At 34.6% G+C, this 14035-nt stretch overlaps 1 protein-coding gene across 4 annotated transcripts in view; it reads right to left on the bottom strand.

Annotated features, from left to right (window-relative positions):
* TNPO1 (transportin 1) overlaps positions 1-14035 on the bottom strand; it is an 82964-nt gene that overhangs the window by 28305 nt on the left and 40624 nt on the right. For 3 of the 4 annotated variants that reach the window (XM_068535489.1, XM_068535491.1, XM_068535490.1), the window contains exons 6-9: positions 12704-12837; positions 11228-11309; positions 8144-8266; positions 5913-6031 (exon numbers count right to left, since the gene is read on the bottom strand). In XM_068535489.1, coding sequence (XP_068391590.1) covers positions 5913-6031; positions 8144-8266; positions 11228-11309; positions 12704-12837 — 458 coding nt within the window. Of the gene's footprint in view, positions 1-5912; positions 6032-8143; positions 8267-11227; positions 11310-12681; positions 12838-14035 lie in introns of those variants that run through there. The other variant, XM_068535492.1, reaches the window with a different exon arrangement.

The following is a 14035-nucleotide window of genomic DNA, read 5'->3' as shown; positions in this document are numbered from 1 at the left end:
TAGAACACTCCCTAACACCATACACAAAAGTAAACTCAAAATGGATTAAAGACCTAAATGTAAAGCCAGACACTATAAAACTCTTAACAGGAAAACACAGGCAGAACACTCTATAACATAAATTGCAGCAAGACTTTTTTGATCCGCCTCCTAGAGTAATGAAAATAAAAACAAAAACAAAAGGGATCTAATTAAGCTTAAAAAAGCCTTTATACAGCAACGGAAAGCATAAACAAAACAAAAAGACAACCCCCAGAATGGGACAAAGTATTTGCAAACGCAGCAACCAACACGGGATTAATCTCCAAAATTTACAAACAGCTCATGCAGCTCAATATCAAAAAAACAAACAACCCAATCCAAAAATGGGCAGAAGATTTAAACAGACATTTCTCCAAAGAAGACATACAGCTGGCCAAAAAGCACATAAAAAGATACTCAACATCACTAATTATTAGAGAAATGCAAATCAGAACTACAATGAGGTATCACCTCACACCAGTCAGAAATGGCCATCATCAAAAAATCTACAAACAATAAATGCTGGAAAGAGTGTGGAGAAAAGGGAACCCTCCTACACTGTTGGTGGGAATGTAAACTGGTACAACCACTACAGAGAAGAGTATGGAGGTTCCTTAAAAAACAAAAATAGAGCTACCATATGATCCAGCAATTCCACTCCTGGGCATATTATCTGGAGAAAATCTTAATTCGAAAAGATACACGCACCCCAACGTTCATTGCACTATTTACAATAGCCAGGATGTGGAAGGAGTCTAAATGTCCATCAACAGAGGAATGGATAAGGAAGATATGGTACATATATACAATGGAATATTACTCAGCCATAAAAAAGAATGAAATAATGCCATTTGCAGCAACATGGATGGACCTAGAGACTGTTATATTGAGTGAAGTCAGTCAAAGACAAATATCATATGATATCACTTATATATGGAGACTAAAAAAATGGTACATATGAACTTATTTACAAAACAGAAAGAGGGATATAGAAAACAAACTTATGGTTCCCAGGGAGGAAGGGGGACAGGGATAAATTGGGAGATTGGGACTGACATACATACACTATTATATATAAAATAGATAACTAATAAGGACCTACTGTATAGCACAGGGAACTCTACTTAGTAAATACTCTGTAATGGCCTACATTGGAAAAGAACCTAAAAAAGAGTGGATGTGTGTGTGTGTGTGTGTGTGTGTGTGTGTGTGTGTATGTATATATGTGTGTGTATGTGTATATATATATATATATATAAACTGATTCACTTGCTGTACATCTGATACTTAACACAACATTGTAAATCAACTATACTCCAATAAAAATTATTAAAAAAATTAGATTACCTATACAATAACTTATATACACAGACTATCTAGGAAGGCTATACAATAAACTGCTGTCTTCAGAGAGGTGAGTGAGTAGGCTAAAAAGGGACGGTATCCATCTTCTACTTTATTTCTAAATGGTGTGACATTTTTACAATAAGCCTACATTCAGTATTTGTATTCCTTTTAATAAAAGAGATGAGAGTGTTTAAAATATAAAAACAGTAAACTTAAAGGAATTAATCCAAAAGAAATAAATCAAAAAGGAAAAAAAGAGCTCTACCGACAAGGTTATCATAGTCTGATAAAAAGTTTGGAAATTTAAATTCTAACTTCTTAAGACATTACGAACTTAAACTTCCAATAAGAAAATAGTTAAATAAATCAGAATATTATATCTAATCTGAAGTATTATGTTGTCACCAAAAGGGAACCATAATGTCTGTAAACACGGAATTCCAGGTATACTGAAATATTTTTGATGACTAGTTAAAAAAAAAAAAAATCAAAACATGTTATGTAAAGGTCAAAATACTAATTTCAGTTCCTCTTGTAGCTATGATGGTTTTATCTTGGACAGCTTTCTTAAACTTTGATTCGTTTCCTCACTGTCCAATCATACACACTGAAATGAGTCTACTAAGGACAAAAGGTATGAGAATACTTTGGAAACACATAACAATGTCCACAGTCCACTGCTTCAAAATTCTACCTTTCATCGTTCTGGGGGGCGTGGAAAAAGTGTGAGTAGGCAAAAGAAACTCATACTCGTGAGTACCAGCTGTGGGGTTATTAATAAAGCACCTTCTTAATAACCTAGTGAGAAAAGTATTATGATCCCTATTATACAGATGAGTAAACTAAAGCTCAGAGAGTTTATATTATTTCCACAAGACCATAAATGTTAAGTAAATTTCCTTTCTTTACCCCAGATGTAAAAATCTACGTCCACGTTAATGTCCTCAGTGTTTGTTGTGGCCTTACTTCAAATAGTTACATGCTTTAACACACACTAAATAAATATGTATGAAACCAATTTTAAGCACACCTCTACTTTCAATGAGGTAATTTTGCAAGCCCTCATTAACCAAAGGAATACTAATAGTAAAAAGGAAGCAGTGGGATTTCAAATTTGTAAAAAGGAAAATATGAGCCACCCAAACTTTCATGTTCAAAGTCCTTCTAAATTCTATAATAGATTAATGGTAGTAATTCAACATTATAGCTAGTACACCATAACTAGATAAAGTTATAACACACAGAACCATACTGTGTAAGCTACAGGAATCTTGCAAGAGAACCAAGTCCATTTGGATCACCAACAGTTAAATCATTTATGATCTTTGTCAATAATTTCACGAAAATGATGAGGATGGATGGCAGACCATAAAATATTGAAGAGTTCACCTGAGGTGAGGTAAAGAAGTAAAGACAGTGAGCCCCATCTATTCTTTCAATCTTTTTAAGATGAAAGAAACTGCAGCAAGTTAAAAAGTTAAGGCAGCAGAGAGGGAAAAGTTTAAAGAGAGAATTTATCTATCTGATAGAGTGAGGTCCCTAAGGGTAAGAAAAAAATTATGCTATCCAAGACCATAAATAGAAAGCCTGGTTAGGAAGAAGACAATTCACACGAAAATGTATCTAAGTTTTGGCCAAAATGTGAAGGGTCACCTGTTTTCCCTACAAAGCAGAAGTGCTCAAAATGAATGAAGAGAACTTCAGAAGAGTGATAAAGGTATCAAATAGTTGCTCTGGTGAATGGAAGATAAAAGCTGATCTGGAACAGGAAAAATTGGCAGATTGTATGAAGGGTCCACTTGATGTTGAAGACCATGGATTTCTACAGCCACCAATCCTCCTGGCAGTGTAACTTTTCCCAACAGTATTTAAGAAGTAGCAAAGACAGTTCGATTAATCCAGAGCAGGGGGCAGCTGGAGGTTTATGCTCAGTACTGTTGATTTGTGGATGATATCTGTGCCAGATAGAGAAAGAATATGAAGATGTGCAGGAAATAAGGGACTGATAAGGCGGGGCAAGTCAAAAAGTGAGGTAGGAAAGAGCTATTGGAGTTAACTGTGACCACGTGGAGATATGGCATGTGTCTGACAAATTCCAATCATACAAAGCAGACCATTATTTTTGAACAAATCTAATTGTTAAGAAACCTTCTCCTGAAGCCTCTTGTAGAAAACAAGAAGAGAATTTTAATGCAACATCATGGAAAGGCAATGATGTTAATACCAACAATGAATGTTTACTGAGTACTTAAGTATATACCAAGCACTGGGTTAGTTGTTTTACATGGATTAATTCATAAATAAGCCCCAGGAGATATTAATGTACGAGAATAAAGGTGGGAAAAAACCAAAATAATTCAGGGGAAAAAAAGAAGACCCGTTCTACCAGATAACAAAATATATTAGCAAATGTTCAATAATCAATAGAGCATAGTACTGGCTAAAAAAAAGAAACAGAAAAAGGAAAAGAAAAAAAAAAGAATACACGACACAGCCCAGAAAGATAAAAGAATTTAACCTTACTCTTTATTACATTAATGCTTTCTATGTGAATTCATTTTAATAAGAAAGATCTCATCACATTAACAATTTTGATTCCTCAGCAAACATTTTTTGCTCATATTAAACAAGAATCTGGTTAACAGATCTAGGAAAAACAAGTTCTTTTACTGTGTTTTTAATCTCAGGATCAGACTGATGTTGGTATTTTCCCATCCTCACAATACATTATTTGAACCAAAAATAAAAGCAGTCTTGTTTAATCTAAAAATGGTTCCCAAACCAGTGGTTTGGAAGACATATAAATCAAATCCATTTATCACTGGAATGGGTTGTTTAATGTTTGCACATAGCACAACTAAATGGGAACTGCTGATCTTTTTAGCCTGCTACCAAGTTCTTGGTTGCTTACCAATGTTTAGATTTTATTAGGGTAATGAAAGAGACCACCAACCTATAGCTGTTCTTATCATCTCCCAGTGTTACAGCTTAGGTTTTCATTAATAAAATCTCTTCAGTTTTATAAGAATTAATGTCTGTTTATATGACTTTTAGAATTATATGATCCTATGGTAAGAAACAAGCATATCATAAAAATGGAATCACAAGTCAGGGAGAAGAGAATAATTAATATATGAATTTCCTAAGGGAGGAAAAAATCCATGTAGCACATCACCTTGCACTTTCCTCCCAAATAAATTCTAGATTGACTGGAATAAAACATAGGTGGCATTGTTTTCTCGGTAGGGAAAGCATTTTATTGGAAAAGAAAAAAAACTTAACTGACTACATGAAAATGAGAATATCCAAGTATCCTAACTTCTGAAAACAATGTGACTCCACTAATACTACAACATATTAAAACAAATGGTTTTGTTTTTTGCTCATCCAGAGGGCTAAGATTGGAAAAATTATGATTAATGGATTGCAAAAGTTGTGACAAGATGGGACCCTGCTGGTGGGGTGTAAACTGGTGTAACTTCCCTAGAGAACAATGTGGAATATTTATGAAGATGCTTTAAAATGCTCAGGCCCTTTGTCCTTGGTAAAAATCACTTCTAAGAATTCTCCTTGAAAGAAATCACTACTTATGGACAAAGAAAGATGCTCAGTCCAGGATTATTTGTGAGTTAAAAAAAAAAAAAAAGGGCAAACAACTAAACATTCAACAATAGAAGAAGAGTCGATTATATATATATGGTACACAAACCATGATGGAACAGTACTCAAAGTTTAAAGAGTAATGACATGGAGGAAAGTGCACAACCTATAATAACTGAAAAGAGCCAACCACAAAATAGTAAAATCAAAAATGTAAGCATTAACTATAGCCACATGCCATGTACATACTACCAAATTTATTTCTTCCCAAAACACTCTGAATATATCACATTTGGTATATGGTACTATCACAGAAAAAAACATTAAAAGACAACACACCAAAAATACTAACAGTGATGACTCAAGGGAGTGGAAATACAAGACATTTTAAGTTTTCTACATTTTAATTTTCTTTTATGGCCTGTATTTTCTTTATTTTCAAAAGAACATGAGCATTACTTTTAAAAGTAACTGACTTTAATATATGAAATCATTATGTTGTACACCTAAAACTAATATGCTGTTTTATATCAAATTCAACTTATCTCAATAAAACTGGAAAAAATATATTAAAAAAATAACTGATTTAACAGCATTCACTGGGTTAAAAACAGGCTTAACAATTGATTAACCAAAAATTGCATAGTATCACAACTAGTAGGAAATCCATGAGACCCCATAGTCAAATTATAAGATTATAAAAAATTGTGCCATGGATTATCCAAAATTAGTTATAATTCAGGACAAACCACCCTCATGTAATTTAGAAAACAAAAGTAACTGCTTCTTCAAAAATGTCTTTACTTATAGCATCGGTAAAATTAAGCCTTATTTCTTTAGAACTTCATTACCTGATGGCATAAGAATGTAACCTAAAAATATGAAAATGAGGAATCACTGCTAAATTTAACAACAAGGGAGTATCTGTAAGAAGGTACACTTACTTGGGAAGATGCCTTATGAGTACATCTTTGCATATTGGTTGCTCAGCCAAAGTGAGCCAAAATTCGCAGGCTTCTAAAGCCACATTTTCATCTTGATCTTGGGTCCTCTGCAGCATGTACTGTAAACAAAGGAGGCTTAGTATTAATCAGTTTAAATCATACAATTAAAATAAACCTAATTTCAGCAAGTTAACGGTCCTTTGCTATGGGCCTTGCACTTTTACAGAGGTTCTCGACTTAGGCTTTGTATTTTTTAAAAAAAGCTTCCTAATCAATTCTAAAAAGCAGCCAAACTTAAGAACTACTGTTTTAGAACGTTGCCTAATGTAAAGTGTCCAATTCATGTTTATCTGCTTCTATATAGGTGTATACTGTTTCATGAAACCACTGAGATTTTTAAAAAGTATTAATATTCAAACATTGTCTTCATAGATGTATCAAAATAAAAAACACCATTAAACCATTCATAAAATGGACAATCTTTTTTATAACATAACTACCCAAGCTGTCTCTTATAATTACAATTACCCTTTGAACAGCGAGGAGGTTGGCATGCCAACCCTCCAAGCAGTCAAAAATCCACCTACAACTTATAGCCAACCTTCTATATATACGGTTCCTCTGTATCCAGTTCCTCATCTGCAGATTCAACCAATCTTGGGTTGTGTAGTACTGTAGTACATATTTAGTAAAAAGAAATCTGGGTATGAGTGGACCCATGAAGTTCAAACCTGTGTTGTTCAAGGGTCAACTGTATATACTTCCACATATTTAAAAAGATATATACGTATTATACAATTACAAAAATTAATTTTTTTTTAACTTGGAACAAAGTGGTGACATTTCTTTGTCAACTCTAATTTCTAGTTGCCAACAAAATAGGTTTATCATGTCCTTCATGTCCTTTGAACATACCAAGCCAAATCCACTCTTAAGTTGGAGGAACAATCTGATCTCCAAATCTATCCAAATCTACCCCTTTTAAAAACCTAACATACCGGGAATTCCCTGCAGCCCAGTGGTTAGGACTTGGCGCTCTCACTGCCAGGGCCCTGGGTTCGATCCCTGGTCAGGGAACTAAGATTCCACAAGGTGCACAGCACGGCCAAAACCCCCCCCAAAAAAACCTTACATGCAAAAACAAAATAAACATAATCAAAGGCATGAATTCCCAATGTACCTGGGACTGAATCTGGGGTCAAGTGATGAATTCTTGAATGAAACATCTCACACGACAAAATACAGCAACCAAACTGTTGTGACAGGCTATCCCCTATCATGTCCTACTACTATGCTGGGTATTGCTGAAGAAAGAATTGTAGCCTTGTAAATTAGGTTCCCCAGCTGTGACGTGGCAAATGATTAAATGTCTTTCTTAACTTTCTGGTTAACCCCAGACTCTCACTAAACTCTCAACCAACCCCACCTGATTCTTCTAAACACTTTACAGAGAGAATATCTTTATCAGAGAGAATGTCATTTATCCCCATCTTTTGCTGCTACATATCCTTATCACTACAACTATCTTTCCTTATGTTTTAGAAAAGGAGTTGCTGAACATCATGAATGCTAGCCTTCTTCTAACTGGTCTTAGATGCCATCCTTTAAGTACAACTATATTCAGCAATATGAAAATTAGGTATGACTATAGCAATAATGAGTATTGCCCAACAAATTACTTTGTCCTAATAATAATTATGTTATTATGTATTCCTTCCTTTAATTACAGCTATCTGTGCTCAACATACTTACAATATCCTAGTAAAATTATTTTAATCACATAAGGACTGAAAGAGAGCCTTTTAAAACCTAAATGGTCTGCTAGAACTCACTATAATGGTTATGTATTTTCTATTCAGAAATTGTTATCACTGTTACCATAAATCAAAAGTTGATCAGATCAATTTACCAGTTAACGGGTCGAAAACAAACTTGGCCTAACCCATATCTAATAAATACAAATAATCCAAATATTTCCTAGTTACACTGGTTAAAAGCTATCTACTCCTTTAAACAACTTTCCCCTCCATAACATCTTATATCTCATGAAAGAAAAATCGCCATAAAGATAATTTTTAACTTCAAGATGATCATAACTAATTTTTATAGCCCCCCCCCCAAACAAATGTGACAAATAAATTGGAAGACAGTGGTTTCACACTATACGTTTTGTGCCCAAGATTTTTCTTGAGGGGAAGATGAGGAGAAAGCCTTTAAATTGCTTGTATTACCTCAACTATATTATGCATGTGAGGAAGCAGGCGATCCATTCGAACTTCAAGCAACATCACAAGTGCCCGGCACACATTTTTCCGTACCTCTGGTTCTTCATCACCAGCCAATGCAAAGAGATTCTATTGCACAAGAAATATTTTCTTCTAGTTAAGTATTCCAACATACTAGAAAGGGTTTATACATAATAAGCAATAATCTGCAAGGTGGCAACATTTAAAGAAACCCTAAGAAGATATTGTACAAATAAAGGCTTATGAATTAACTGGCCCTACTAACACTTTATAGCGTTAGATTATAAAATAAGACAGACGCAGGATGATAACTGCCAAAAATTATGATTTTGGTAAATGATCTAAAGCCATTTTTCAGAGTATGAGTGGTTGCATCTTGAAGTAATCTTTAGTTTATGAGAATAAAACCATGTCATTAGGACATAGGAGCATTCACCCAGATCACCCAGAATTAGAGATAATCATTAAAATACAGTTTGATTTACTCTTCAAAATTACTGTCTGTTAAGAGATTATTCCTACCAACACCGATTCTTAACAGGCATACATTCTATAAAAGCACCAACAATTGGGAAATACATACTGAGTTTCCAACAACGTGACCCTAAACTGCTTTCGTTCACTGAGTCAACTATTGAAAAAATAGTAATAGTAGCAATCGATCTTATGCTGTTAAATTTCTCTACAAGGTTTAAAAAAAAAAGTCGGAATGAACAATACTGTTTCAATTAACCTTCTCAACTCCAAGATGCTGCTACTCAATTTTACAAGTTTAGACATTATATAACTTGCTAGCAAGTGGGGGAATCTGAATTTGGTTTTCACGAAATCATGGGTGAGTCCACACTCATTTCATTATACCAACAAGCCTCCACTAGAAAAAGCTGTCTCTTGCAGAGGTTCAAGTGGAGATGTCAGAAGTAAAAACAATTAAGCCTTCCCTATCTCACTCCTGAGGTTTTACTTTATCTACACACAACATACACACACATACTGAAAGCAGTAAAAAGATGATTAAAATAATTAAGTAAAATCCAATGTGTTCCCTTGTCTCTTCCCAGGACCACAGAAACATCTCCAAAGAGATGAACCTGAAATCATATTACAAGAAATGGGTAAGACGATGGAAAAATTTAAATATCAAATGCGACAATATGTGAAGTACTGTTGTAGCATTTTTAAAACTTTCATTTCTCCAAGTCCTGCCTCTACTTCTGAGGCTTTCAAAACTCTGTAGTTGCTCTTTTAATTTTACACGGTAAGAATACGGTTTTTCCAGCAGGTGCTGCTTATATAAATCCTTCGTGAAATTTGATATTGTCTTGAGTATGAATACCCAGCTTTGCCAAGGTATGTTATAGCCAAGTATTAGTAACCAACACACTTTTCATCAGTACCGTCACACGTAGCAGGCATGATTTCAGCCCCCGATAAAAACACTGGTGACTGAAGAAAACCAACCAGTTATTGATTTAGCAAATAGCTACTGAGAGCCTACCATGTGTCAGGCGCCTCCTCTGGAGGTTTACTACTCTTACAGGATGAAGAACTGGGTGAATCTTACTGGATTACCAAGTAGCAGAGAAGTATTAATATGGTATTTAACACTAATGGAAAATATTATTAAATGCCAGGAAACGTTCTTGTTCCACTTGCTGAGTATGGCCCTGTGGAATTTTTATTTTCAGAAAGAATTTATTTTATTCTAAATTATATTTCTGTATAAGATGCTGGTATGTCTATTACTGTTCTCTTTAATAAGCCATGAGAGAAGAACACTAAGAGGGAATACTATGATAGTTACAATAAAAGCTACTACTGCTTCTAAAAATAATAGCAGTAGCTAGCATGTGGAGTGCTTACTTTGTAGCAGGCGCTGTTCCAATTTATTTTTAGCCAATACCTTTTAAACAATCCAACAAGGTAAGTCTATTATTAGCTTTATTTTATAAAAACTGAAAATACCAGTTAAATAAGGTGCCCAAGGTTAACAAGCTACTAAGCTGTGGAGCTGGGATTTGAACACAGGCAGTCTTACTCCAAACTTCTAATACTGTCCACTACCCTCTATACCAAACTAGACTGAAAACACCTTGAAGCATAAAATTTCTTTATGTATCCTTAGCACCAAGCACAGTGCCTGAGTCACAGTAAGTATTCAGTAAAATGTATTTAAGATGCATGTTTTCATTTCAATTTTCAAATGGTTTGAGGATTCTAATGGCTACTACTTGTAGTCTATTGGTAAAAGATGTTTAGAAAGAAGCTTGTCAATTTAAGTGATGAGAAAAAAAAGACATAATTTCCCCCCCTTCTTTCTTGTAATTTCCCAACAGGAATACCAGCAATATGGTCTCTGAAGGACTTTTTTTTTTTTTTAAAGGAGAGCTGAAAAGGAATAGACTATTTAAATTTCATTTGATGAAAATAAAAGTGAAGTGCCTAAGGAACTTTAATAATCCTTTCACAATCGCTGTTATCAAGCAGAAGTTCTGAAAAGAAATTCTACTGTTTAGGGTTCAATGGCCAAAAAACTATGCTCCTGTTGTCTTTCTGCTTTTATCAAAAAGTTAAAAAGTACCATTAGAAATGCACGCTGAGCTTTAACAGCCAATTTTCCCCCCTGAAACTTCTCATTTTACATTGAAACCCAATGCAAAAATAGAAGTACTATCCTTTTCATTTACACCTTCAGATTCTTTATCAAATTAAGTTTATTCAACTTCTTCATGTTTCTAACATCACAAACGAGCTGGGAGATTTAATTTCCATATGCAATTTGAACAGTATATTGAGGTAGAAACTTTTATAATCAAGATATTAAACACACACATACCATAATCAATGTTTGCACAAGTAGAAAACTCCGTGAGAGGAAAAGCAGTTTTATTTTCAGTTAACGAGAATCACAAAGTTTATACTGTACCCAATTTTAATACTATCAGAAATAATTTAAATATTGACAGCTCATAATTATAAATTATCGTATTTATAAAATAAAACTACATGCAATGAACAGTTTCTAACCTCCTCAAAAATAAGGTGGCGTGGGGGGAGGACAAATCTTACCTCAATAAAGGAATCAATGTGCAACATCAGAGCTTGAGTTCTACTGATGATAAACTGATTGACACAGGCAACAGCATGAGACCTAGAAACAAAATTCAAAATATACTCATTGAAGCTCTGTTCCATTTACAGAAGACTGGCAAGAATTTAAACGTTCCTCCACAAAAATATTACAGTGTATGTACAGCCATACGTGCACACGCGCACCCTAAAAAGAATGAGTCAAAACTCTCTATGTATTAAACATATTCTTCACATTCTTTCCGTGTTAAGTGAAAAATGCAGGTTGTGGAGCAATATGTTAATGCTACTAAGAAAGTGGAAAAGCATCTGGAAGGACATGTTCGCTCTCAAGAGTGGGAGGTTGGATGGGGACATAACGGAAATTTATTATTTTAGATTTAAAAATAATGGGTATGCATTCCTTCTGAAACTGAAAATGGGGACTGTTCTACAGCCTATGTGTTCTGACATACCTAATCTAATCCCATAGCAATTCTTAATGGCACTACTGTTAAAAATATACCCATAATCTAATCACTTACTACCTCCACTTCTCCTCTAGTCCAAACCATAATCTCCCAACGGGATTATGCCAACAGGCTCTAACTGGTTTCCCAATTTCCATTATGCAAAACCCCACTACCTGTTTGACACATATAAATAAGATCACATAATATCCTTGTTCAGATTGCTCCAGTAGGAATCTACTTTTCCTGCCAAAAGTCAAAAGGTAAATATTTTAAGCTTTGTGGGCCACATAAGACGTCTGTGGCAGCTTTATTACCCACCCGCCCACTTCAACCTTTTAAAATATGAAATCATTTGTAGCTCATAAGTCACGCCTGAATTTGGCCACACGGGTCACAGCGTGCCGATTACTGGCGTAAACACACCCCTGTAATGTGCTACTCTCTACCCCTCTAGCTTCATTTCCTACTGTGCTACAAAATCGTTTTCTTCTGTCACTCTAAAAGGTTTCTTCCTAACTCCAGGGACTTTGTACTGTTGTTCCCTCTTAAGTGATCTTGGCTTTGATCGTTCAGAAAAGCCTTGCTACTTTACTTTGTTCAGGGTTTCTGCACAATTGCTGCCTGTGACAAAGAATGTGCTACGTAACACACGCTACCTAACCCCTTATGCTCGCTATTTTTCCACAGTATGTGTCAACCCCGACAAGGTCCGCCCCACACTGAATTTCAGCCTCACACAAAGGACTTTAAAAGCGTGACTGTTAACCATTATAAATGTAATTAACCATGTAGATGGTGGAGAAGTGTCATAGTCAATGAAAATTTCAGTAGTGACATTTCACAGGCTGTCATTAGAGGAGTAGATTTCAATGATCAAGTCCACCTCTATGGAACAGCCAGTTATCTTCTGCCGATCGCAAAAATAGTAGGTACTGCAAAATAAGGGAGTGGTCAGGTTCGTATCAGAGTTTATAAATTAATTTAATATTGGCTATATAGATACCTTATTTTTGGACTACTGTGCTTGAAGAACTGTAAAAATTTAGGAATCATGATGTTGAGAGGACGATCTAAAACATCACTATCTAAAATCTCAGCAGAATCTTCACAAATCTTCTGAAGGGCACCAAATGCTCCCTGTAAAAGACATTTCAATGATTAGAATTAAAAATGAAGCCATTTTAAAAGCAAATCGAGGAATATTAACCAATTTGTATGGATTAATGTTCCCAGTCCGCATAAAACCTGCATCATAAAATCTATACATTTAATCATCAGCTATAAGAGAAATTTATTATACCACTGAGTTATTTAAAACCTCAGTTTAAATATAATGGTACATTTTAATTTTAGCATTAAATGTCTTAGAATTAGAATTTTATCGTCAGGGACTGTAAATAATATCATCTAATTAAAAAACTTAACTTCTGAAGTATTCTTGCCAATTTTACGTCAACACTAATTTTTCTCTTATTAAATACCAGTTTGTTAAAACAATGTAAAACTCTATGTTTACGTATAAGTGCATTTAACCATTGTACCACTTCTCTTTTTGAAGAACAAAAGGAGGTCTTAATTATCATCAAAAAATTATTTATCTGTAAACCATTCATTGACAAAAGTTGTTAAAAGGGCAGGCAATTCAAATTGGCAATTTCCCCTACAACCACTTTACAACCAAGTGGCTTACCTAGAGAGCTCCTGTATATAATATCTAACCTACCAGTTACCTCAACCACCTACTTTACTCTGCTTATAATTCTATCAGCAGCACCTTGGGACTTATTCTCTACACTACAGGTTAATTTAAGAATACTGTATGACTTAGTAGCTCCACAATTTCATGCTTATCAGTTTAAACTTTTTATTCTTGGAAAGTGCTTGCTTAAAATTTTGGCTTCCTTTTATGTTATCATTATAACAAAGCACTATTTAAATTTTAATCAACTGTTACCTGATGGCTAAATATTATTTTTATTTTAGTTTTTCTGTAACCTTCCAAGGCATTACTAGAAAATGTATATATGAGAATGCAAGATTGTTTTCTTTTTCTTTGAGGGAGGGAGAAGAGTGACTTTTTAAGACTCCTTTTTGCTAGCTTTCCCTCTCCCTGGTCCTCTCTTCCCCAAGTCGGATCTGGCAACAAAACGTTAAGTCAAAAAGACCACCTGATTCCTTTTTATTAGGTTATTTTTGCACCTGCCCTGCCTCCAAGCCTTGCTCTTTTTTGAGAGGGAGATAAGTCACTGCCTTGAGAGGCAAAACACCTAAAATGATTTCTATTTAAAACAGATTTCTATCCAAACTGGAAGCCTGCTAATGAAAGAGATGGTTA

This window comes from Eschrichtius robustus, chromosome 2 (genome assembly GCF_028021215.1).
Source record: "Eschrichtius robustus isolate mEscRob2 chromosome 2, mEscRob2.pri, whole genome shotgun sequence".
Taxonomy (NCBI): domain Eukaryota; kingdom Metazoa; phylum Chordata; class Mammalia; order Artiodactyla; family Eschrichtiidae; genus Eschrichtius; species Eschrichtius robustus.
Note: the sequence above shows the minus strand (reverse complement) of the source record. Positions and strands in the feature narration are given on the sequence as shown.